General features: G+C 40.3%; 2 protein-coding genes across 5 annotated transcripts; both read left to right on the forward strand.

The window, feature by feature from the left end:
• The first annotated feature begins 5,209 nt into the window (after window positions 1-5,209).
• Window positions 5,210-27,270, forward strand: LOC104448169 (fimbrin-1). Of its 4 annotated transcripts, XR_005552239.1 has the most exons (17): window positions 5,210-5,448; window positions 6,175-6,374; window positions 6,467-6,637; window positions 6,940-7,178; window positions 7,269-7,440; window positions 7,534-7,572; window positions 7,740-7,808; window positions 7,930-8,046; window positions 8,426-8,637; window positions 9,364-9,519; window positions 9,798-9,997; window positions 10,576-10,733; window positions 18,477-18,573; window positions 18,716-18,807; window positions 19,146-19,464; window positions 26,810-26,976; window positions 27,058-27,270. XR_005552239.1 is itself a non-coding variant. In XM_039315788.1 (16 exons), exons 2-15 carry the CDS (start codon window positions 6,288-6,290, stop codon window positions 19,416-19,418), a joined length of 2,082 nt encoding a protein of 693 aa, XP_039171722.1. In that variant the 5' UTR covers window positions 5,210-5,448; window positions 6,175-6,287; the 3' UTR covers window positions 19,419-19,464; window positions 26,810-27,098. The 4 variants fall into 4 exon arrangements, 3 of the variants coding, with proteins under 3 accessions (XP_039171722.1, XP_010060260.2, XP_010060259.2); XM_039315788.1 differs by having other exon boundaries at window positions 26,810-27,098; XM_010061958.3 differs by lacking the exons at window positions 18,477-18,573; window positions 18,716-18,807; window positions 19,146-19,464; window positions 26,810-26,976; window positions 27,058-27,270 and adding exons at window positions 10,820-10,916; window positions 11,059-11,150; window positions 11,434-12,247 and having other exon boundaries at window positions 5,218-5,523.
• On the forward strand, window positions 15,418-17,288 carry LOC104448168 (probable long-chain-alcohol O-fatty-acyltransferase 5). Its single transcript, XM_010061955.3, has 2 exons — window positions 15,418-16,084; window positions 16,261-17,288. Exons 1-2 carry the CDS (start codon window positions 15,629-15,631, stop codon window positions 16,849-16,851), a joined length of 1,047 nt encoding a protein of 348 aa, XP_010060257.2. The 5' UTR covers window positions 15,418-15,628; the 3' UTR covers window positions 16,852-17,288.
• Window positions 27,271-27,428: the final 158 nt, after the last annotated feature.

A 27,428-nucleotide genomic window follows, 5' to 3' on the forward strand; every position in this document is an offset into this window, starting at 1 on the left:
GACGAGAACGGCCCCCGGGAGAGACTCTCCAGTTACCGGCCCTGGACGCGAGGAAAGTTAAGGCCCAATTATTGGTCGCCGCGTGTACCACTCGTCCGTGACGGGACGAGTAATTCGATTGAAACGACAGGCGCATAACTCCGAATCCGTAATTTGCTTGTATGGGTGATGCGCCCGCGACTCCCTTCCATTTGTGATGAAAACTCTCCTATTTTTCCTCTTAATATTTCACTTTTACTTTCTTACTCGCATGTTCTTGGCTCGACACGTCGTTGTTTTCTTCTTCTTCTTTTTCATCTTGGTCGATCGAATGTTAATTTACAGAATGAAAATCAATATGTGTGACAAACTTTACCTCTGTAAACTAACTTACATCTTTGTAGAAAAAACTATCATTTATAGTTGCACTATAGCTAGAGTATTTGAATTATGATTTTTCAAGGATGTGGAGGACATTAGATTGGACTCTTGATTTGTTAGTTAGGACATTATAAATCTTAAGAGTTTCAACTACACATGGATTCATATAAACCATACGAATCTAGAACAAACCCATGGCTATAATAAAGTAAATAAACATACATGGCAAATATTAAATGGGTGTTATTAACAGGCCCTCACTCTTTTTAAGGTATTAGTTGTGCATAATACAATGGTAATTATTACATTTAAAATTGTAGAATTTCTTCATTAGTTGCTTGAGCAGTGCAGTCATTAACAAAATTCATCATGAATAGTGGACAGATCGAATGTATATGATAGATAGTAAATACTCGTCGAAAAAATGATAATTTAGAAAAATTGATATAAATGCCATTTATTTTGTCAATCTCTCGTAAATTTTGAATCTAACTATCTTATCCAATTGAAACTTATTTCGTCAAACTACAAATTGTAATCATTTTCATTATCTCTTTCATTTTATGTGTCCTTATAACTAGCTTTGAGGATTAAAATCAACACTCGTCCTCAAAATGTTTACCATCTTATTATGTACGTCAAAATTTGCAAATTAGGCAAATGAGATTAAATTAACATTTGCATCACTAAACAAAAAAGGGAATCCCATACCATATTTAGGTTCCGTTTATTTCGCGAAAAATAATTTATGGGAAAATGTTTTCCAAATTTTCCGACGTATGTTTCACAGAAAATAAATTCCTTTGAGAAAATGTTTTTCATGAAAGGAAAAAATCTTCTAAATTAAGGAAAATATTTTTCTTTTTTTTAAAATTGGAAAACATTTTCCTCACTTAATCTGTATTATCTCACAGCTCTACAAATCCTTACTTTCTCCTCTCCTTTCTTTTTTGTTCGAATTATTTTTCAATTTTCTTTTTCTTTTTTAATTTGAATTATTTTTAATTTCTTTATTTTATTTTATTTTTTATTTTTCTTTTATTTGTTTCCAACATGGGATCAGGTAATATGTGTTCTATTTTCAAAGGTATTTGGTGTAAGAATATCGGTTGTTTTTACGCCATTTTAAGCCATGTCTTGACAGATGTTAAGTCTTTCGGCTTTGGTGGTGTATTGGGGGTTCGGCAGTGGCTTTGCCTTTGTCTTTGTCTTTTTTGGATCTTGGCATATTAGTATCCCCTGTAAAAATTCTCTTTGAGAAAATCAGGTAATGAATTTGAAGAACCACTTTCTTGGCTAGTCGTTGGCTGTTGCCATACGAACCTCGAGCTTGTTGATCTCAAGCTCGCGCTCTACACTTTTTTTTTTTTTTTTTTTGTGATCTTGGAATTGCCGTGCAGCCGGTAGTCGACGATGTAAACCCATGACGGTATTGAAAGACCCACCTCCCACGAAATTGCAGGTAAGGCGCACAATGTGCACACCCTGGCTCAAACCTCCCCCCTTCCACAGTTAGAGGGAGAAAGGCCCAAGCCAACGCACTCTACACTATTGCTTATCATTTTTTTTTTTTATATATTATACCATGCAGTTGTATATTGCTCATGCAAATAGGCTCTATTGTTTTGCTTCTTTGTTCTTTCAAAAGGCGCAAGAGAAGAACATGCCATTCAATTGGAAGATTCTCATGAGAGTTATACATGCTTTGCTTCTTTTTAAAATCCATATGGACATTTTTTAGAGTAGATGATGAGAAAATAAAGATATAAAGTAAGTTTGTTTGGTAAAGGCAGTTCATATTTGATAAATTTATAGGTCGGTAAATAATGCATGTTTAAGTGGTGAAGTCTTAGAAAATATTTTTTTTTATCGAATATCGGAAAATATTTTTCAAAACATTTTCAGGTTTTAATCGAATACCATAGAATATTGTCATTTTATTGAAAAATGACTTATGAATTATTTTTTTTCTGAAATGTCCCATTTTTTGCGAAAAGAATGTAACTTAAGCTCCTAAAAAAGGGTCTTCGAAATTAATTCAATTTGACTCTTGAGAGTTCGATGAGATATTTATAAGATCGTGAGGCCTACTCTATAAACTAGGCTTTATTTTCATGAACAATAAAAGAAGAAAATCTCTGTTGGGTCGCCATCATTAAAATACGCGCGCGTGAACAGGACTCGCTAGAGCGGAGACTGGGCGAGGAGAGACTCGGGTCCTCAGGCGTCGTGCGCACATGACATGAGGAGTAATGGAATGACGTGACGAGGAGGGATGGTCGGTTATCAGGTGTCCGCTAGCGAAGGGCCTTCTTCATTTCTTGATGCTCTCAACGAGCGCATGGTAATGAAACCCACGATCTGGATCCGACGTGGCACCGAATGAAGATGGAGAAGGCTGATTCCATGTCTATTGAAAATAAATTTAGGCCCTACATAATAATGTTCTTTTTCATTATTTATGAACAAAAATTTTGTTTTTTTTCTCGAGAACAAAAAAAAACAAAAACGCATTTATTTACGTTTTTGTTCAAAATCTGTTTTTTGTTTCTCTAACAAAATTGGAACGGAAATGAGAAATAAAAAAAAAATTATTTTTTTGTTAAACACTTTTGAAGTACATTTTTTTCTCTCTCTTCTCTTTTCTTCTTCTTTTTTCTTTGGCCGGTTCCTGGCCTCGGCCATGGCCGTCGACCGGCCGTCGAGGGTTGGCGACCTCGCCGGAGCATCGCCGGGGGCTGGCGACGCTTGGCCTCGCCGGAACTGGGCAAGGCTCGGCCTCGTTGGATCTGGGCGAGCCCAAGCTCGCATCGCCGTGGCTGGGCGAGGCTGCCGGCCCCCGTCGGCTGGTCGCTGGAGGCTGGCGACCGGCCAAAAAAGAAAAAAAAAAGAAAAAGAAAGGAAAAATGGAAAAATAAAATAAAAATATTAAAAAATTAAAAGAAACAAAAAAGAATATAAATTTACCAAACATATTTTTATTCATTTTTTATTTAGGAACAAGTTTACCAAACATGTCTTTTCGGTCAAAAATTGTTCTCGGGCAAATAGAAAAATAGTTTTTCTAGAAACAATTTTTAACGTAAACGTTACCAAACGCCCTTTAGTGTCCGTTTACCGAAAGGAATCGGGAATAATTGGCGAGAAACGTTTTTTATGAATTGAAAAAAAAATTAAATCAAGGAAAATGATTTTCATAAAAAGAAATCACTTTTTCATGTTACCAAATAAATAAAAATTAACAATTTTTCTTGAAAAAGTTTTGAAGCAATATCATAAAAAACTTCAAATTGATATACCGTAACAAATTTATCATAACTTTATTTTTTAATAATATATATTTTTTAAAGCAATATACTTATGATAAATTTATCTTAAACTAATTTTTTGATTACAAAAAACACTTAATTGATATATTTGTGACAAATTTATTATCTATTATTTTTTTGTTAAATTGAATTAATATCACCAAAAATCACAAATTAGCATATATATCACAAGTTTGCATATCCGTCAATTTTCACGTGTCATTAAACTTAGTAATTTGATGGAAAAATTTAATGAAAACTAATAGAAGGTAAATTTGTCACAAGTACACAATTTAACATATTAATTCAAGCTAAATTTATCACAAATGTAACAATTTGAAGTTTTTGTTATATTATTCCAAATATTTTTTTTATCATGAAATTTTCAGTAAAACAAACACAAACACAATTGAATTGTTGTAAAACAAGAAGAAATGATAAATTACGAGATTAGAGGATATTGACATTGACCGTTTTAAATTATCCTTTTGTTCGTTGTTTATTAATTACCAGAATTAATCAGGTTACCCATCATTTGATATTTGCCATATCGATTCGCTTTATAGCAGGCGGGAGTTTTATTGAATATCTTTTTGGCAAAATTTTCAGGTTGAAGGATACTTCGAAGTTGCCTTACACTGTTGAGACATGTTATAGACATTCGTGAAGTCTCATTTAATGTGGCTTTGAAATATAGATTTTACTAGTGGAAGTAATATACTTTTTGTAAATTGTATATCTTTTTTGTTGTCAAAGGGTTTCAACAATTTTTTCCTCTACTTTCAAAGTTATGATTAACAAGTGTCTTCATACTAACTTTTCAACAAAATAATGTTAACAAGGATGATGATGTTTACTGAACATGGCATAACCGATTTTCAAAGTATTACATATATCACAAAAATAATTCATGTATCAAACAACAAAAATTGCATTTATGCGCGTGTGCATTTGTGAAACCCCACCACATCGCAAGGATATCATTGTAAATTAATACCCTAAATGAATTTAGAATTTTCTATTAATTTGCCGTCTTATTCCATCTTATCGTACATCACTATCATACTTTTCGTGCCTTGTTTATCTAATATTTTTTGACAAATTGTCAAATAAAAAAAAAATAACGTATGAGTTCAAAGCCCACCGCCAAAAAGTGATTCCACGAAAAATTCAAAGGGAGAGGACTTTATAAAGTACAATGTAAGTTCTCATTTTTCCAATTAATACGCGAAGTCGGTCGAAATTGGTCCACGACTATTGCCATCGAGATACCCACGTTCGCCGTACAAATCCCGATCGATTTTTCCAATAATAATATATTCTCCTTTCGGTCCGATCCGCGGCTCGTCTTGTCCGAGCGCCATGAATGAGCTGACCGACAGAGGAACCAAACCAAAGCAGGGTGTCGACTTGTAAAGGCGGCACACGTAAGATCGGACGAGTTGTTTCACGGGCGGCGCGGTACTGTCCGCATCCACACTCGCGAGTGGCGCCAACCGCCCCAGCCCCCTCGTTGGATTTTGAGCGACAGTTCGGTCTTCGCTGGCCTCAAGGTCCTTAGCGCGTCTCTCGCCCAGCCGTCCTCGTTCCCTCTCTCTCTCTCTCCATATCTCGCGTCACTTTGCTCCCTCTCGAAGGCAACATCGAATGCTCTCCATCTTCTTCGTCTTCTTCTTCGCTTTCTCTCCTGTTTTTGTGCGTGGCTTGTCAGCAAGGCTTCGAGGAAGTTGACTGACGTCGCGCCGTCGAGGCTTCGACGGGAGTGTCCGGTTTCTCGGAGGTGCGACTTGCATTTGGTCTTTTTACTGTGTTCTCGCCTTCGATCTCTTGCTCGCGATCGGTGCATGCTGCATCTGTAAGTTTTTTGTTTTTTCCTTTTTTTTTTTTGGGGGGGCTTCCTTCTTCGACGCCGCTCCCGATTCTCATTGCCGCGAGCTTCCGTTTGCTCCGTGATCCGCGTCGTCGTCGTCGTCGTGTTCGAGTTCGAGTTCTGATCCTTTTCTTCTTCGCTTGCAATTTGATCTTGCGTCGGTTGTTCTGGTCATTTGAGGTTTGCTTGTCAATGCGGTCGGTTCTCGATGAACGGCCGCGAGCCGGGGCGATTCAACAGTGTTCGGCTGCTTCTGAGTTCCTGAATTTCGCTTGTGTCGCGATGCCACAGCGATGATCTTCCGCTGCTTCAGCTCCGTTTGATTCGTTTGGATTGTGTACTGGAACATGTATTCGTACGGTCGATTGTTTGAAAAGAATGAAAAGAACAATTCCAGGAGATTTGCATGTTTTGGCATGACTTGATGATGCGAGCTTCCTCGATCATCGGGTGAAAACAGAGTTGTTTTTCCATGTATTTATGCTCCAGAGCGTGTCTCGATTGGTTTGGCTTTTGTTTTAGTGGAAACGCTGAATACTGCATTGATTCTGATTGTTTAGAATTCATTTGAGTCATGTTTGAATCAAAAGTTTATACGACATTATAATCTGGATCTTCGAAACTTTGTGCTTTCAGGTTTTTGGTTGCCTATTTTACTTCGAAACTCTGCTTTGGCCTTCTCCTTGTAGTGTCTGGTGACACTGAAATTACGAAGTTATTTAGACTTCTCCACGTGAACTACGGTGGATATGTCAAGCTTTATTGGTGTTCTTGTGTCCGATCCATGGCTACAGAGCCAATTCACTCAGGTTGAGCTCCGTAGCCTAAAGACGAAAGTAAGTTTTCATGGCTTATTGTGTATTGCTCCGATTCTTCTGCTAAGATCTGACAGATCGCACTGAAGCTAATGATGGATTCCAATTTGTAGTTCACCTCAATAAAGAACCAAAATGGCAAAGTCACTGTTAAAGATTTGCCATCTCTGTTGGTGAAGTTGAAAGCTTTTAGTGAAACCTTCTCCGAGGAGGAGATTGGGGTAATATTGGCTGAGTCGAAGTCTGGCATGAGCAAAGAGATAGATTTTGAAGAATTTCTCAGGGTGAGTCAATGTTCATCTTCTTCTGCATTCTTCTCTGTCTGTCCTTGTGCTGTATTCATCCCCAATTTGAAGTGTAGAAACCAAGGTTTATATATGTCAAATGTTCTGGGAGGGACTTCAAAAATGAAGGCTCTGGGAGTGTCAAAAATCTACCAAAGAGGTTGTAGATCTGAAATAGTCATCTGCAGAGTATAAATGATGGAGCCTATTTATGATTTACACCCTTGCATTCAAATTAAATTGTTTTAGTGCTGCAATTCCTTCCTCAAGATGACATGCTATTAATTGCACAAATTCCACAGATCTATGTGAGTTTGCATGCTGAAGCTGCATCTAATAGGGGAAGTTCAAAGAACTCTTCTTCATTTCTCAAGGCTACCACAACCACCCTCCTCCACACGATCAGTGGATCAGAAAAGGCATCTTATGTTGCTCACATAAACAGTTATCTCCGTGATGACCCATTTCTAAAGCAATTCCTTCCAATAGATCCAGCGACAAACGATTTGTTTAATCTTGCTAGAGATGGAGTTCTTCTGTGGTAAGCAGGCGTTGCCATTTTTTTTGCTTCTTTGTCATCTTATGCTGGTACCATAGCTCAAGTTTTGATATGCATTTTGGCCTGATCCAGCAAGCTCATCAATGTTGCTGTGCCCGGGACAATTGATGAGCGAGCTATCAATACCAAGCGAGTGCTCAATCCATGGGAGAGGAATGAGAACCATACTCTGTGTCTCAACTCAGCAAAGGCAATTGGTTGTACTGTGGTTAATATAGGCACGCAAGACTTGGTTGAAGGAAGGGTAAGAATGTGTCATCAGTCTTTTTGTTTGTTCTTCAGTGACTATGATTGATGTTTCCATAGTCTTAATTAAACCCTTTCAAAATTTGTGCAGCCACATCTAGTGCTTGGATTGATTTCTCAGATTATAAAGGTAAAAGCCAAAGCTTCTTGCACATGTGGATTTTTTTGAACTCTTAAACAATTGGATACTTTGACGCCGGCACTTCCATCACAACCTCATCTCAGTACAGAATGTTGCACATTGGTTATCTCTTTAATGTTACTTGTCCTGATATCAGATTAATGTGGCAATTTTAGATCCAATTGTTAGCCGATCTCAACCTCAAGAAGACACCTCAGCTTGTGGAATTGGTAGACGATAGCAAGGTATAACGGCTTATATCTAGTGCTAATATTGAGGTCAATTTTATCTTGTTCGTTTATCTATTTAAAGTGAAAAATCAAAGTCTATCTATCATATGTTTTATTTTTTTATTTGGTGCTGCAGGATGTTGAGGAGCTCATGGGTCTAGCCCCTGAGAAGGTTTTATTGAGATGGATGAACTTTCATCTCAAGAAAGCAGGCTACAAGAAAACTGTTTCGAATTTCTCTTCTGATGTAAAGGTAATCTCAAGAAGGATTATTATTTTACTTGACTTTGCAGGCTGGAGTTAGTGAAATATTCATTTTAATGAGTCAGTTCAATGTTAGAAAAGACTGGTTACTAGTTTAGTGCAAAGCCAAGAAGTTGTCTTCTAGTATTATTTAGTATGACTATGCTTCTCTCAAGAATGTTGCACATGTTTACAGCAATATCAACGGTTCCGCCTTGGATTGTAGTTTAAAGATTAATTCATGCTTCTCTTCCTTTCCTCCCTATAGGGAACTATTGCAGCACAACTTATCTCCCACAGAAGTTATCCGCATTTGCTTGCAATTCCATTTTTCTGGTTTTTTATATGGATAATTTCAAGCTTGAACTTGTTGTGCCATTTATATGCAGGATGGAGAGGCGTATGCATATCTACTGAATGTTCTTGCTCCAGAGCACTGCAGTCCAGCCACACTAGATGCAAAAGATCCAAATGAGAGGGCAAAACTGATACTTGATCATGCTGAGAAAATGGACTGCAAAAGATACTTAACCCCAAAAGATATTGTTGAGGGCTCATCAAATTTAAATCTTGCATTTGTTGCACAAATATTTCATCAAAGGTACAAATTTGAAGAGCTGTACGTTGTGCTGAGTATTTTTTTTGGACATCTTGTTTTGAGTACTACTTGTTGTTGTCTTTATTACTTCTCATTTCTAAAAAAATTGGTGTTAAGCTTGTGTGAGAGACCTTCAGGATGAAGATTATATCTGCTGGGTGAAGTTTCGTCTCTCTGAGTGTTGTACACCCATATTCTTATTCCTCTGCTTTATCAAAAGTGAGAAGTGGGATTTTTAAATTTACCCTGTCATTGTAGATGGTAGAACCTGAAATTGACAACGTGCCTTCTCTTCACTCCACAAAAAATCAAATTTTTGGTTGTCTGATTATTAATTGAGATGCTTTTTCATACCAAATAGGAGTAGCCTGTTGTTATTTTTGGGGAACATACTTTGGCTGCACAAACATAAGCCGAAGGTATAAGCTTATAACCTAGGACCAATATTATGGTGCATCGTGCCTTTCAGAAAAGTATGGATTGACATGTGTTGGATCAAGAATGTTCCCAACGTCCACAAGAATTAATTTACAATTAAGTAGGCATTAAACTCTGCTTGTTGTTAGTATGGCTCCTCTTCCCTTGTGCTTGAAAAGTTCAATTTACTTGTACCCTGTCTTTGCTTGCCTTAGCAGGATAAGGTTACTTTTCATTGTTACTTTTTTGTTCTCATTTACTGTATGTAAATCTCATGTTGACTAAGAGAATTTAATGTGATTACTTTTGTAGAAATGGCCTGTCTACAGACAGCAGAAGTGTTACATATGCAGAGATGATGACTGATGATATTCAGACATCAAGAGAAGAAAGATGCTTCCGCCTCTGGATTAATAGTCTGGGTATTGTTAGCTATGTCAACAATGTCTTTGAGGATGTCAGAAATGGGTAAATATCCGTTCCTGTGTCACCTTGATCTCATCTACCACTGTTTCTTTTTCTAATTGTCCTGATGCTAGTTTTCAGTTAAATGATACGAGATTTACCCTACCATAGGATGAATTTTTCCTGAAATTCTTTAGAGCTTTTCTTTCACGTTATCCTTTTTTTCTAAAAAGCAAGCCTGAACTTTTTGTATGCATTCATGTTTCCAGGCCTAAAGGTAAGAAAGATAAGAACAAGTACCTCTTCCAAATTAGCGTGACTGAAATTTTATATGTATGCAGATGCGTACTTCTGGAAGTGCTTGACAAGGTCTCTCCTGGGTCAGTTAACTGGAAGCAGGCATCAAAACCTCCAATCAAGATGCCTTTCAGAAAAGTAGAGAACTGCAATCAAGTAATTAGGATTGGAAAGCAGTTGAAGTTCTCTCTAGTGAATGTAGCTGGAAATGACTTTGTTTCAGGAAATAAGAAGCTTATACTGGGTAATTTTCTGATTTCTAAGAATCTTTGTCAGTTAAATTCAAGAGTTTTCTGATACAGGATCATCATTTGGTCCTCACGTTTGTTGTTTCCCTTATTCAAACTAATGAGATGAAATAATTCAATCATGGTTGTAATTAGGCATTGAAAGATTCAATTTTGGTTTTCATGTAAGTCAACTTGCTACTTTTTCGTGTGTTCAAAAATTAAACCATGGAGGCAATATTCAGTTCTTCGGTTTTCAGATTATTAAGAAAGCAACATTATTTGATCCACTGGAAATTTCACTTTAGTAACTTTTCAAGTAAATTTTGATTTGAGGTTGATTATGGCCTCAAAGTTCGGACAATTTTGTTATGACCTAGGATATCATGCTCTGTAGTATTGCTAGTACCCTTTCCCTGAATCTAATCAGTGGAAGATTTAGGAAACAATTACAGAGCAGTTGATCTATTTGTGGTTTGGTAAGACTGTAGATGCAATATTTGATGTCTGCAATTGCTTTTGATGATACTTATGATGGGGCTACAAAGTGTTAGTCCTTATACAAGAAGCTCAAGTTTGTATGCATCTTTTTCAGCTTTCCTGTGGCAGTTGATGAGATTTAGCATGCTTCAACTTTTAAAGAACTTGAGATTCCACTCCCATGGAAAGGAGATCACAGATGCCGATATCCTGAATTGGGCAAATGAGAAAGTCAAGAGCACGGGAAGAACTTCTCAGATAGAGAGCTTCAAGGTCATTTTTGAGGCAGAACATTTCAGCCCTTTATAATTGGAATTCTTATTTATATCTGCTAATGGTATGCGAAACCTTTGATTCAGGATAAGAGTTTATCTAATGGAATATTCTTCCTCGAGCTTTTGAGCTCAGTGGAACCAAGGGTGGTCAATTGGAATCTTGTAACAAAAGGCGAAAGTGGTAAGATTTTGATAGTGCGATGATGGCTGCACCTAATTTTCTTTGACAGCTCATTTGCATGCTCAATTATAGTTCTCGCTTTCAAAATTCTGTGAAGATACTGATTTAAAATAACGGGTACCTGTGGTCGGTGAATTTACAGTGGAAGAAAAGAAGTTGAATGCAACATATATAATCAGTGTCGCAAGAAAGCTTGGCTGTTCCATCTTCTTGCTACCTGAGGACATCATGGAGGTAAGAATGAAAAGTCATCAACTATTTACTCTGTTAGGAGAATCTGTTTTAAGGCTTGAGGAAATTGGCATTGCCATTTCTTCCGAAATCATTTCATTTTGTTTGGGTCTAAGAGATAACACTGTGATAAGCTAGCATTGACATTGTTGATGATTAGGTTCACTTAACTGCATGGGCAAAAGGACTAACTTTTCAATCTTTTAGCTTACATGAGGTGCAGATGTAGAAGTCTTGTAGTGTGCTCCTTTTTGAATCCAATTAATACATTTTATGGGTGGGGCAGGTAAACCAGAAGATGATGCTCACTCTAGCAGCCAGCATCATGTACTGGAGTCTGCAACAGCCCGTGGGGGACTCAGAGTCATGTCCCAGCCCTGCCGAGTCAACCATCACCGTCGCTACTCCTGATGCCTCTCCAGCATCATCCATAAACGAGGAGGACGAGAACTCCTCCTTGAGCGGTGAAGTGTCAAACATGACCATTGACGATAATGTCTCCGATACAACGACAGTCTCCTCTCAACTTGACAACGAGGAGACTCCTCCGTGTGAATGACCAATGAGCAGATGTAGGATATAGGATCATCAATATCTACAGGTCACTGAGGGAGGAGTCCTTGTCTTTCCTTTCAGCTTCAAACTTGAATCGCGACCAACATCCCTCTCAGACATCATTTTGTCAGTTGGAGAAGAGAACGCAGGAGAAATACAATCGGCAAAAGAGGCGGTCGGAAAAATTGATGAAGCAAATGAATGATGTGCATTCGTTGAACCGCCCGAAAGGTGTATATTTCAGTTTGTCGATTTTGTTGTTGTAGTTCTTCTTTCCTTTCTCTTTTCTGATGTGGTCTAAACATGCATCAGGCCATGCTCTCCATGGTTATTACGAAAAAAGTGGTTTCGGCACATCGTGTAATTTATATGTCCGTCGCCCCACCAATTTGCTTTCCCCTTGGGGATGGTAAAATCCACTCTGCTGCCATCACAGCATGCTTCTGGATCAGAGTTTCCCTGTCCTACGACCTTCCTGCAGTTTGTACGACTCTTCACCGAATGCGTCGATTTGAAACTTCCAATACGATTCAATCGTTTTCAGGCGATCGAATTTCCATCATTTTATTTCATCCGATCGAATTTCCATCATTTTATTTCATCCAAATGAGATCGTAAATGAGAGGAGTTATGGCTTTCGGCAGTTTTTTTTTAATTGACAAATGCACTAGACATATTAAAATTTATCACGAAAATATAATCAAAAGTCCTAATTCGTAAGTTGTCTGAATTAACGGAATGGAAAGCATATTAAATTTGGAGAATGAGCATGGTAATTAAAGAACGCCACCGCCTGTACGTGCTTTGTAGTTGACCGACTTGGTGGGCCTACGGTTTGGTGAGCACAATGTTGAGGAGGTTTCGCCGGAGAGATCATAAAGAAGGAATTCCGTATGAAAACGAAAGGATCAAACTTGTCATGAGTCGTAACGGCTAGAGCTCTATGCGCTGAAATTGACAAGGTTTATACATTTTTTTGGGGGGAAAAGCCACCGAAACTCCCAAATTTTATCTAAAGTGATAAATTTACCCCAAACTTTTTTTGTGACATGAAAAACTCTAAAATTTACTAATTGTGACACATTTACCCAAATTTCTTTTTGGGACACAAAAAATCCAAAACTTGTATTTGTGCGACACATTTACCCTAAACTATAGGGTATTTTCGTCTTTTACTTTTTAATTTTTTTTTCTTCTCTCTTCCCTCCAAAAGAAGCCGAACTTAGGCAAGGGCTGCCCTCGCTTGGGCTGGCTAGGGCGACCCTTGCCGGCGTCGGGCAAGGGTAGCCCTCGCTAGATTCGGCGAGGGCAACACCTAGGTGAGGGCCGCGCTCGCTCGAGTCCAGCTTCCCTCCACCATGGCGGAGGGAAGAAAAAAAGAAGAAAAAAAAAAAAAAAGAAAAAAGAAAAATAGAAGAAGTAAGATGAAAATGCCCTTGGTGGGATAAATGTGTCACAGATTAGCAAAATTTGAGGTTTTTCATGTCACAAATAAAGTTTGAGATAAATTTGCCACTTTGGACAAAATTGGGAGTTTTTAGTGGCTTTTTCCCCTTTTTTTTGGCACCTTGGGATTCATTTGGTAATGCTTCTATTTTGCGGAATAATTTATTTTCAAAAATATATATATATTTTTATTTCTATTCTCCGGAATAATTTCTCAATAAAATAACATGTTTAGTAACTACATAAAATTTCCATTCTTGAAATGGTAAAAGAATAAAAATGTGTTTGGTACATTCACAAAATTCATTATAATGTATAATTTCTTTTAATTTTTTTCTTATTCTTCCTTATGGCTGCTACCAATGACCACTAACAATGCTGCCCATTGCTTGTCACCACCGGTCGCCGTTAATCTACGATTGATCATGGCTAGTGGTGAGTTGCAGTAGTTGTGGGTGGCGGGCGGCGTCATTGGCGGTGACAACGTTTGGCAACGACAGTAATAGGTCAATGCTGGCAGGCGACGACGGTTGGTCGACGACGTGCGAAAAAAGGGGGTGGTAGCCGACAAAGAAGAAGAAAAGAAAAAAAAAAGAAAAAAAGAACAGATAAAATAACTTATTTCTAGAAATTGTTTTCGAGAACAAGAAATTACTTTTTCTACTTCTTGTTTCCGTTCCAAACCTATTCCCCGACCACTTTTCTATTCTAGGAAATAAAAAAATTAATTGACGTTATGAAATAGATTGCTATTCTTTTTTTGTTCTGGGGAACAAACAGAACAAAAAAATAGAAATTGAAAAAAACAGAAACGTTACCAAATAAGGCCTTGATGGTTGGATGGGATAAGAATTAACGGCAATTGCCAACTAGAAAATGATATATTGTATCCCGCAACAATGTGCTCCATCACTAATTGCAAAAAAAAAAAGTATTATCAAAATAGTTCTAAACTTATTGCAATTTTTGTCAATTCAGTTCTAAATATTTTGCATTTGTGTCAATGCGATATATCTTATCAATTTTGGTTAGCGAGTGCTAATGTCAACGCTAGTTGACAACAGCAATCCAATCAACGTTGATGTGTTAATTTTTAATGTTTTCCTTATTTTTTTTTATTTTTTTTCTCTCTATATTTTATTTTTTGTTTTTTTGGTTTTTATTTTCTTCTTTCCCTAGCTAGTCGCCAGAGGCTAGCACTGGTGAGGTCGACCTCATGATGCTAGCTGAGGTCTCACCTAGCCAAATCTGGGCAAGCTTGACCTTGCCTAGTGACAATGAGGCGAGCCTTCACCATTGTCCTTGCTATCGTGGTGCTGGCCCAGGTCTCGCCCAGCTAGATTTGGGTGAGGGCAAGCCTTGCCATGGCTAGGCAAGCTCGACCAGCTCTCGCCCTTGCTGTTGTGGAGCTTGCCAAGCTAGATTTGAGCGAGCTCAACCTTGCCCTTGCCACCTCCTACCCCAATGGATGATGAGGTTGACTTTGCCGGTCCTAGTCTTTGGACCAGCCAAAAGAAAAAGAAGAGAGAAAAAGAGAAAATTAAGAAATTGATACATCATCAACGATCAATCTTGATTGATTAAATTGACATAAATACTAAAAGTTTAAGATTGAATTGATAAAGAAAAAATTTAAGATTGAATCGGAAATATTGCAATAAAAAACTTGATGATGACTTGAGTAGAAAATGTGATGAAGTCCGCTACGTGTTCTTTTCAGAATTGGCGTGCCGTTGTTTGTCAATCTGGCGAAGTCTCTCTTTGGTCAATAAACACGGCTTTCCTCACGCTGGCCAAGGAGGAATTGGTGGTGACTGGGTAGTTTAATATTGTGCAGCAAGCAGCTTAGCTCCGCCACCATCGGAGCTCAACTTTACTGGGTAGTTTAATTTGACTGTCTGATTCACATAATTTACGCACGGACATAACTGTGGGATTAATTTATACCAAAACCTATAGAATGTTATACCATGTTTGGGGCAATGAAATGGAACGAAGAAAAATAAAACGAAGGTTAGGAAGGAATGAAATAGAAGAGGCATTATAATTCTTGAAGTTACTTGATACAATGGAATAAGGTAAAAGGTATTTGTCGATTCCTTTTTTTGGGTTAAAAAAATTGAAATGAAAGGAAATGGTATCGAAATGTCTAAAATGTCTCAAACATGTAATATATGTGGAAGAAAATAAGGGAAGCACTTAAATAACAATTTTTCATCCTAATTCAATTATTGGATACCCATGGTCGAAATTATGAGAACTGCTTCCAATTTTTCAGTGCCAATATTTTCTCAGTTGTTAGGTCAAACCGGACCACTTTCCCTTCACGTGGCTAGGACTTCTAGTGCCTGATGGAAAGAAGCAAATCAAGAACGGATTTGCCGATTCATGCCCCCCATGGACAGACATCATCAAGTTAAGACGCACGATCTTTTAAGGACACAGCGAGGGAGAGCTCTATCAGAGGAGAGAAAAGGGAAATGGAAGAGGAAGCACGGAACTTCATCAGCGTGTGGCTCACGGTCCTCGCGTGCGTGTGCTACTGCTACTTCGTCTCCTCCAGCCTCCCGCCGGGCAAGCTCCGGCTCTTCTCTCTCCTCCCCGTCTTCTCCCTCTTCGCCGCCCTCCCTCTCCGGCTCTCCACTGTCCTCCCCACCGGCGTCACCTCCTTCTTCGTCACCTGGCTCGCCTCCTTCAAGCTCCTCCTCTTCTCCTTCGGCAAGGGCCCCCTCTCCTCCAGTCCCGGTTCCCATCCCGACCCATCGAAGTCCCTCTTCCTCTTCATACTCTTCACGTGCTTCCCCATCAAAATCAGGCAAACGCAAGACTACCCATCTCCCCAAACCCCCAAATTGCCCCTCAATTTGCCCTCAAAACTGCTCCTTTTCGGGATCTCAATCCTTGTGTACGACCACCAGGACAAGCTGCTACTGCAGGTTGGGCATGTTTATTCGGTTTCCTGTGTCGAAGTCGAATAAGAATCGATGTCGATGTCGATGTCTATTCATGTTACTGCAAGAGCTTGTTTATTTTCACGGGTTCCTGTCATTTTCGAATTAGTTGCTATTGACTTCATTCCATTCGTGTCGAAATCGGGGAACTGTGCTTGTAGGGGCATCCGAAGCTGGTTCTGCTTCTCTATTCGTGCATGCTTTATCTCTACGTCGACATGATCATGGGGCTGAGCAACGCCGCCGCGCACGCCGTCCTCGGCGTCGAGCTTCAGATGCCCTCCGACGAGCCCTACCTGTCTACGTCACTCCAAGATTTCTGGGGCAGGAGGTGGAACCTCACCGTGACCAACGCCCTGCGGCACACCGTGTACAAGCCCCTGAAGTCGTTCCTCGAACCGCGCTTGCGGGCCGCGTGGGCGGCGGCGGCGGCTGCGGTCATGGCGGCGTTCCTCGTGTCCGGGCTGATGCACGAGCTGCTGTACTACTACATGACACGCGCGAGGCCCACGTGGGAGGTGACGGAGTTCTTCGTGCTGCAGGGGTTGTGCGTGGTGGTGGAGGTGGTGGCGAAGGCGGCGGTGGGGGAGAGGTGGAGGCTGAGCAGGGCGGTGTCGACGCCGCTGACGGTGGGGTTCGTGGCGGCGACCGCCATGTGGCTGTTCTTCCCGCAGCTGATCAGGAACGGTGCGGACGAGAGGGCCATTAAAGAGTGCAAGGCTTTGGTGGAGCGGCTGACGCCCAACTTCTGACACGCGGTACGAGGCATTCGGGGTAAATTTAATGTGGACAACGTTGTTCTTACGAAATCGGTTAGTCACATTTCAAGAATTTTCAAAGCTAACACTGGTTCCTCAATTACTGGGAAAAAAAAATTGACATTGGTCTTTAAGAAAACACAATCTTTTATCTATGTATATGTTTTTCACAATGTAATTGATTATGTTTGACTTTCACTACATCTGCATTCAATGAATCGATATAAAAATTAACCCAGATAATTGCTCATCATAATCTTTTTTGATACTCATTATTCCATTGATCAGGATAATGATTGCAGTCCTTTATTCCCAATGATGCTTTTCTTTTGTCTATTGGTCGTGCAATTAGACCTAGCTAGAAGATTATATAATTGTCTTAATGTGGTGTAGCATTGTTATCATATGTATAGAAATACGATTTGCTCTTCCATCGATGCAAATTCCGACTCTCACTAATAAAAAAATTGGCCTTTGAAACTTGATAAAATTAGGCCATGTTTGATAACCATTCAAATATGGTCAAATTATGATCCTTTGTTCGAAATCAGTTTGGAAATAGAATCGCGTTTGATAAAACTTTTGTTCCTAGAAACAGATTGGGAGTAGAATAAAAAAATAAAATTATTGTTCCAAAATCGAAAAAAGAATCAAACTTAACTATTCTTCTCTTTTATTCTTCTTCTTCAATCGTGCACCGCCATCCGCCCCCATCAACCATTGTCCGCTGCCATCCGCCGCCGCCGGTCGCCGGCAATCGGTTCGGCGAGCTCGCCGGAGGCAAGCCTCCCTAGGGCTAGGCAAGCCTCCTGATGCCTAGCCCCACTAGTGACCAGGCGGGCCTCACCCAGCCGACGAGGCTCGCCCGGCCCTCGCCGGTGGCGGGCCGGCCTCGTCGAGCCTCGACGAGGTTGGCTTGGCCCGCCGAGGCTCGGCCTCGCCAAATGGGGCAAGGTTGAGCCTCGGAAAGGCCGGGCGAGCCTCGCCCGGCCGGGCGAGGCTCGTTCGATGAGGGCCGGCGATGCTCCGGTGAGGTCGTTGGCCCTTGTCTAGCTGTTGCCGGATTAGCGATTGGCCGGAGAAGAAGAAGAAGAATAGGAAAAAAAAAAAAAGAAAAGAAAAAAGGAAAAAAAGAAAAGAAAAAATTATAAAAATTATTTAAAAATTAAAAGAAATTAATTTGGAACATAATCAATGAGCACGGTACTAAACGCAATTCTATTCTAAAATCAGAAATTTTGAACAATTACCAAACGACTTAAAATGCTTAGAATTAGTTCCCGGAAACAAAATAAAAAAAGAATCATTTCTGATCAGAATCTACTTCCGGGAACAAAATCGTTACCAAACACGCCCTTACATTCCTACCGTCATGAGTTTTCGGACAACTATTTCAGCCCATTTTGTCGGGAGATTTTATCACCATTCTTTGAAATAATGTTATACTAGGATCAGCCTACTATAGCATGAAGGCATCAAGTCCTTATGCTTAGAATCGTCGGATCATCACAATTAAATTTCAGCCATTGATCACCAACAGTTGAGGTAGAACCTTTCAGCCCTTTATTAATGGAATTCTTATTTATATCTGCTAATGGTATGCGAAACCTTTAATTCAGGATAAGAGTTTATCTAATGGAATATTCTTCCTCGAGCTTTTGAGTTCAGTGGAACCAAGGGTGGTCAATTGGAATCTTGTAACAAAAGGCGAAAGTGGTAAGATTTTGATAGTGCGATGATGGCTGCACCTAATTTTCTTTGACAGCTCATTGGCATGCTCAATTATAGTTCTCGCTTTCAAAATTCTGCGAAGATACTGATTTGAAATAACGGGTACCTGTGCTCGGTGAATTTACAGTGGAAGAAAAGAAGTTGAATGCAACATATATAATCAGTGTCGCCAGAAAGCTTGGCTGTTCCATCTTCTTGCTACCTGAGGACATCATGGAGGTAAGAATGGAAAGTCATCAACTATTTACTCTGTTAGGAGAATCTGTTTTAAGGCTTGAGGAAATTGGCATTTGCATTTCTTCCGAAATAATTTCATTTTGTTTGGGTCTAAGAGATAACACTGTGATAAGCTAGCATTGACATTGTTGATGATTAGGTTCACTTAACTGCATGGGCAAAAGGACTAACTTTTCGATCTTTTAGCATTGACATTGTTGATGATTAGGTTCACTTAACTGCATGGGCAAAAGGACTAACTTTACATGAGGTGCAGATGTAGTGAGTCTTCTAGTGTGCTCCTTTGAGAATCCAATTAATACATTTTATGGGTGGGGCAGGTAAACCAGAAGATGATGCTCACTCTAGCAGCCAGCATCATGTACTGGAGTCTGCAACAGCCCATGGGGGACTCGGAGTCATGTCCCAGCCCTGCCGAGTCAACCATCACCGTCGCTACTCCTGACGCCTCCCCAGCACCATCCATAAACGAGGAGGACGAGAACTCCTCCTTGAGCGGTGAAGTGTCAAACACGACCATTGACGATAATGTCTCTGATACGACGGCAGTCTCCTCTCAACTTGACAACGAGGAGACTCCTGCGTGTGAATGACCAATGAGCAGATGAAGGATATAGGATCATCACTGAGGGAGGAGTCCCTGTTGTTGGGAATGACTGATCCCCGAAATACCGGATACGACACTAAATCGAATCCCTAAATCAATGCGGAAGACGAAGCCCGGGAAAACACGTATCACCGATCGTAAAGCACACCACGGAGTCGAGCGTACCTTGTTAGCCACAGATTAAACACCGTCGTCAATGGAGGAAGAGAATCCGGTCGATGAAGCCTTGAAGGGAAGAAAGTGGAAGCCGTATGCCTCTTTTGTTCTTCGGGAGAGAAAATGCGCGGGAGAGAAGCGTACGTTGATTGTGCCAAAGAGTGCGTCTCTCTCTCTCTCTCTCCTCCCTTTTATACCTTCCCCATCCACGGGCTCTATTCCCGTGGGCCGGGCTTTTGGGCCCAACTTGGGCGGACGGGCCAACTCAGGCCCATCTCATAAATCCATCATCTCCCACTCGCACATGGTGGTACAAAACCAACATGGGCGGACAGGCCCTACTCATCCTCATCGAGAGAAAAATCCATCATAGACTTTCTCTTAACATGGTGGACCGAACATAATCCTCTTTTCCTCTCTTCAACATTCATACCGGTGAATAATCCGTGCGACCAGCATACTTTGAGAGCTCGTTGCCATACATACGTTAGGAATATATAGCAGCTCATAATGGGCATCACACTCCGAGTAGATTTAGTATGCGTACCTTTCTAGATCGATCGATCACATTTATATCTCTCTTGATCTCTTTTAAATAATGATATATATATATTGTATTCACAATTATGATTATCCCAAAGACAGTCATAATTGGTTAACCGGTGAATACAAAACTACAATGTGATTCTCCAAAATCGATCTTCCTCTTCCCTTCAAACTCTCAATTTCAGTTCAACTTGCTTTTCTAGAAATGCCCCATTAGATCGAATCAAACTCATGACCATTGGCAACATCCTAAGATAGCAAACACTAAATAGAAATCTTGAGAATAAGTAAGAGTCATGAGGGGACAAAAAAAAATTGAGGAACTCTTTTCCTCAAGAGTCTCACACGACATAAAAAGTTGAGATCAAACTTTTTGCCACTCTTATTGGTCGTCTCATGCATACGTGTATGAAATACGTATTACGGTATCAACTCCTTTCCCATGGAGCGTATGTCTACACCTTTCAATACCGTACAGATGATAGTTCGGACATACCCAATGTCTAACTTGAGTTCACGTATCTACTCATTCACTAAATTCATCGAGAACTCACATCCGGCATCATAGACAATGAGATAAAGTAAAATATGTGGGGTATTTTACTCTCGGACATAGTAAGGATTATGTCCTCATCTTAACACCCAGTTAAGGCGACATACGTGTTTTAAGCTTGAGCTCTCGATTATCACCTAGATAATAAGCTTAAAAACAGTCTCATCTCTATTTATCACACAGTAAATAGAGGCGATTACCCGTGTGAGTGGGCTAATCTCATATCTGTCCGACATACTTTCCTAACTTAAAGTAATGCACTAAGCATTAAGATGCATAAAGATCAAACAAAGATTCATAGGCATTAATGATGAAAACACAAATTCATCAAATTGTGAACACTTAGGGAAATTACAATATTTAGTACATCGTCTCTACGCAGTCCTAGAGATTTCACATGGCCACAAAGCACATCTCTAGGTATTGGCTTTGTTATAGGATCTGCAACCATTCTATGCGTAGTATGTACTCTAAGTTCACATCCTTTCGTGCAACCATATCCTTGACAAAATTATACTTGGTATCTATATGTTTGGTCTTGCCATGATATTTGGATCTTTAGTGTACACTTTTGCTGCTTGATTATCATAGTTTAACTAATAACAAATCTGCAGCACTTCCAATAACACCTAAATGATCCAATAATCTCTTAAGCCAAACATCTTCTTATATGCTGCGATAATGCCACGAACTCAATTCCATCGTGGACAAGGCTATGTACTTTTGTTTCTTACTGCTCCAACACATGGTGCCATTATTCGGTAAGAGAACAAACCTAGAGGTAGATTTCCTTTCATTTAAATCTCCTCCCAATCAACATCGAGAATAGCCTTAGAGTCGCAGATCCTTTCCATAATAACTCAACATATAATCAGCAGTCCACTTTAGATACCTCGGTATTCACTTAACGGCTTTCCAACGTGCTTGACCTGGATTGGATTAGTATCTACTCACCATTCCAACTGCAAAACATATGTCAGGTCTTGTACGCATCATAGCGTACAACAAGCTTCTAACAGCACTAGCATAAGGAATATGTTTCATTTGTTCCTTCTCTTGTGGAGTCCTTGGACACAGTCTATGGCTCAATCCTTCACTTTTTGCAATAGGAGCGTCAATGAGTTTACAATCTCATATCATTCAATTCAAAGTGGGAAGACAACGAATTCTTCACAGTATTGACTAGCTCCATATTGCTTCCGGCAATTAGTATATCATCAACATATAATGATATGATCACAAATTGATCCTTGGATCTTTTGATATATACACAATGATCCTCATCTATCATTGTAAAGTCATATGCCATTATGGCATTATGAAAATGTACATATCATTGTCTTGACGATTTGCTTAAGGCCATATATCGACCCCCAAAGTCGACATACCTTTTCTTCTTGGCCTTTCACTATGAAACCAACAGGTTGTTCCATATATATTTCATCATCTAATTTTCCATTGAGAAAAGCAGTCTTTACATCCATTTGATGTAACTCAAGATCCATATTAAACACTATTGCCAGAACTATGCGAATCAAGGCAAATCTTACTATAGGAGAAAAAATATCTTCATAATCAATTCCTTCCTATTGATTATACCCTTTCGCCACAAGGCGAGCCTTATGCCTTTCAATCGAGTCATCAGCCTTTCGCTTTATTTTGAGAACCCATTTGTTCCCAATAGCTCTGCGTCCTTTTGGCAGATCAACCAGTTCCCAGACTTGGTTTGATTTCATTGACTCCATTTTCCTCTTTCATTGCATAAATCCATTTCTCCTTACTAGGGCAATTTAGAGCCTCATTAATATTTCTTGGCTCATCCTCATCTTGTGGAGCAACCATAAAAGTTTCCCTTTCAATGTCAAAACATCGACGGGGAATACTTTAGCGACTTGTTCACCGTATGGGAGATTGTACACTTAGCACATCATTCCCCATTATGCTCCCACTTGGATTAGGTAATGATGATGTCGTCACATCAGGTGGTTGCAATTGAGAATGAGTTGAATTCAATTCATCACATCTCATATTACTCCCACTTGGATAAACACCACTAATATCATAATCTTAATCCAAGGTTTCAAATAGGAAGTAATCTTCCCCTATTTCGCCCTTCTTAGGAAATTTATCCACTAAGAATGTGACATCCTATGATTCAAATTCAGTTATTCTCCCACTTTCCTGCTCACCTACGAACACATACCCTTTTGAGTGTTCGGGGTATCTCATTAAAATACTCTACTTTTATATGAGACTCAATTTCCCAAACTTGTGAGAGGACATATGAGTATAGACAGCATAACCCCATGGCTTAAGTAAACTTAAGTCCGGTTTTTTACCTATCCATAACTCATATGGAGTGGAACTAACTGATTTGGAAGGCACCCGGTTAAGTATTTAGGCGGCGATTAACAACGCATCACTCCATAAAAGTGATATGTAAGTTAGCATATGCCATCATGGACCTAACCATTTCTAGTAGGGTTGTTTCTTCTCTCGCAACACCATTTTGTTGAGGAGTATATGGAATAGACAACTATCTTTCTATTCCTTTTTCATCACATAATTTTCTGAACTTATCGAGATAAATATTCTCAGCCTCGATCGGATATAAATACCTTTATTTTCCTGTCTAATTGATTTTCTACCAGGTTCATAAACATTCTAAAACAACTTATGCTTCAGATTTATGAGAAATCAAATAGACATATCCGAATCAAGTAGAATCATCTATAAAAGTGATGAAACAAACAGCCCATTGCCTTCCTTTCACATTCATTGAACCACGACGTCCAAATGGATTAAATGCCGAGGAAATTCAGCTCTTTTACCTTTTCCAAATGGTCTTTTTGTCATTTTCCTACTAGGCAATGCTCACATATGGACAAATCAACTTTTTCAATATTGCCCAACAAGCCCTTTTTGGCTAGTCTTTTCATATGTTGTTGGTCCATATGACCAAGTCTAGCATGCCATCATATTCACATCATTATCATATAAGATAGAAGACGTGAAACAAGGGGATAACATATTGACATCATCACAGTCAACATTTAGTACAATAAAACCATCTAGAAAGTGACCACAACCATAGCGGTTTGTATCTAAACACAAATCTACACATTTATTATGGAAGTTCATACCAAAACCAAGCTTAACCAACATCAAAACAGACAATTAAATTTCGACGAATCTCCGGAGCATTTAGAACATCATGTAGGAACAAGTTGCGTCCACCACACATGTTCGGTTGGTGCCAATCCTTTTAACTTCAGCTCTGGAGTTGTTTTCCACATAGATCCACTCGGTTCAGTTGGTATTCGTCGGAATTCCACGAATGATCCTTTATCCTTCGCTACATCGTCTGTTTGCTCCTGAATCTACAGTCCACAAAGGATTGGATTCAGCCAATAATTCAGAACTTGACACATAAGCAAAGTTCTCAAATGTACAAGAGGTGTATGCCTTCTTTGGCTCACGACAGTCGCAAGTATAGTGACCTTTCTTGTCACAATTGTAACATTTCACCCTTGACATTTTCTTAACTTGAGGACGTTTTCCTCTCTTGTGTTGGTTAATTCTTGATTTCTTGCAATAAGGACTTGATCCTTTGCATTCCCACATATTGAACGAATCAATACGCTTGCGCTTAGAGCTCAAAAACCCTTTATGAGCTAGAACAAGCATTGCAAATATCTATTCTCAGCTCACATGCCGTTAAGCGGTCCTCTACCAGCTCAAGGTGGCGCACAGCATCCTCAAGATCTTCCATAATATGGTCAAGAGCTTCTAGTGCTTTTTGCTTTTCCAGCACATATTGAATCTTCATATTCAATATTTCACAATAGTTGCCGTTCATATCAGCAATCACGTTCTTAGTTGCTGAAACCATCAGTCTGAACACATCAGACATACATGCACGAATAATTAATGCCTATCATTTATGCATCCCTATTTACATAGACCCATCATATTAATGAATAATTTCAAGTAAGGCTTCAGAATCAAAAGGTCACTATGTTTCCAATCATCCTCCAAAAATCCTAACTTAAAATTATCATTAATATGATTGTCATATGCAAAATCAATTCTATGAAGTTACAAAAACTTCTATAACTACCCATGACTAACTACCCACAAAGCAATCAGAGTAATGTAAAGCAAATATTATCTAACATTCAATATAATAATGGTGCTTTCACATAATACAACTATACATTACACTCGAAAGCAATATATACAAAGAAAAATATCAACTTGGAAAGAGATATTTACATCCATAAAACATCTCATAATTAATCTAAGAAATAATTAGGGAATGTCCCTTCTAATCTATCAATCAAAACATCTGAGAAAACTGAAGGTACATTTGCCAACCATGGAAAATCTTTTGGAGAGTTTTAATGTCGCCACCAAGGCGCATTCACTCGCGCCACGTAGCGCACAATCTAAGGGTTGAAGTTTTGGCCAACTCAATCCTATAGTACTCTCTTACAAAAGCTTCCATGAGCCTCCTATAACCGGGACCACGTTGACCTCCCATAGCCGATCTAACACTTTTTGCCATTCGGGTGGAAGAGTGTTCAACAAAGCCGGCACCTTCTCAAAATCCGGCATAAGATAACCATTATTGATGATTTTGTATCATCCGATTGACCTTGACCATATGTGATACTAAATCACCATCAAGCCACCGAAAATCAGCTAACTTTTCATCAGCCTTTTCAGTCTAGCTCTTCCTTCGTCCGGTCTCGGGATTGTAGGTATCCGTGCATTACGCATCATAGTTTTTGCAACAAATGCAGAACTAAAATGGATCACTTATCATCCATAATAAACAAAATGGAAAATACATAAATTTCCATGATTCATGCAACAAATGCAGAATTAAAATGGATGACCTACAACCCACACAGACATAATTGAAAAAGAAACAAATTCCTTTTTTTTTTTTTTTTTTTTTTTTTTTTTTTTTTTTTTCGGGTCAACGGTCAAAGTCAACGGTCAACGGTCGTCGGTCAACGGTCAACGGTCGGTCCACGGGTCAGGTCAACGGGCGCTGGGGTTGGACCCGTCGGCCATCGGTGTCGGCCCGGGAAGGGCGGTCGGACCGCTCGCACGGACCGACCGCACGTGCCTCGCGCGTGCGGGAATGACGTCACGCGGGCGTCATCCGGCACGTGCCGGCGCGTGCCTTCGTCGGCCGGGTCGGGTCGGGTCGGTTCGCGGGTCGGGTCGCCGCCCGCCAACCGACGTCATCAGCGGCGTCATCGATGACGCGCCCCGCCGTTGCGGACCGTTGGGTGACGTCATACCACGGCGTCGACGCGCACGCGTCGGTCCGTGGACCGTGGCGTGCGCCGTCGCCCGGCGGCGAGCCCGCGCCCGCCGGTTCGCCACCGGCGCGTGTGCCACGCGCGGGCGAACCAGCGCCTCGGCGCGTCGCGCCCACGCGTTACGTCTTCCGCCGCGCGTGTGGCGCGTGCGGCGTCTCGGCGGCGCTCGACATACCGCCAGACTCCTCTCGACGCCCCCTTTGTCCCTGTGCCATCAGATTTTGATTTTGACATACGAAAACATGTAAAAATGGCCGAAGAGCGCTCGGGTGTCGGGATTTGTCGCCCGATCCGTACGGCCGAAAACATTTTTGCGAAAAAATCAATCAAAAACATCAAAAACAGATCGGGAAAACGTGAACTAGGGCTCACGATACCAATGTTGGGAATGGATGATCCCGAAATACGGATACGACACTAAATCGAATCCCTAAATCAATGCGGAAGACGAAGCCCGGAAAACACGTATCACCGATCGTAAAGCATACCACGGAGTCGAGCGTACCTTGTTAGCCACAGATTAAACACCGTCGTCAATGGAGGAAGAGAATCCGGTCGATGAAGCCTTGAAGGGAAGAAAGTGGAAGCCGTATGCCTACTGTTCTTCGGGAGAGAAAATGCGCGGGAGAGAAGCGTACGTTGATTGTGCCAAAGAGTGCGTCTCTCTCTCTCTCTCTCCTCCCTTTTATACCTTCCCCCATCCACGGGCTCTATTCCCGTGGGCCGGGCTTTTTGGGCCCAACTTGGGCGGACGGGCCAACTCAGGCCCATCTCATAAATCCATCACCTGTCTTTCCCTTCAACTTCAAACTTGAATCACGACCGACATCCCTCTCAGACATCATTTTGTCAGTCGGAGAAGAGAACGCAGGAGAAATACAATCGGCAAAAGAGGCGGTCGGAAAAATTGATGAAGCAAATGAATGATGTGCATTCGTTGAACCGCCCGAAAGGTGTATATTTCAGTTTGTCAATTTTGTTGTTGTAGTTCTTTTTTCCTTTCTCTTTTCTGATGTGGTCTAAACATGCATCAGGCCATGCTCTCCATGGTTATTACGAAAAAAGTGGTTTCGGCGCGTCGTGTCATTTATATGTCCGTCGCCCACCAATTTGCTTTCCCCTTGGGGATGGTAAAATCCGCTCTGCTGCCATCACAGCATGCTTCTGGATCAGAGTTTCCCTGGCCTACGACCTTCCTGCAGTTTGTACGACTCTTCACCGAATGCGTCGATTTGAAACTTCCAATACGATCAATCGTTTTCAGGCGATCGAATTTCCATCATTTTATTTCATCCAAATGAGATCGTAAATGAGAAGAGTAATGGCTTTTGGCATTTTATAAGTTTGACAGTAAGGAGTGCCTGAGTAATATGGTTCCTGATCAGTTTTTTTTTTAAGTGACAAA

This window comes from Eucalyptus grandis, chromosome 6 (genome assembly GCF_016545825.1).
Source record: "Eucalyptus grandis isolate ANBG69807.140 chromosome 6, ASM1654582v1, whole genome shotgun sequence".
NCBI classification, from domain to species: Eukaryota; Viridiplantae; Streptophyta; class Magnoliopsida; order Myrtales; family Myrtaceae; genus Eucalyptus; species Eucalyptus grandis.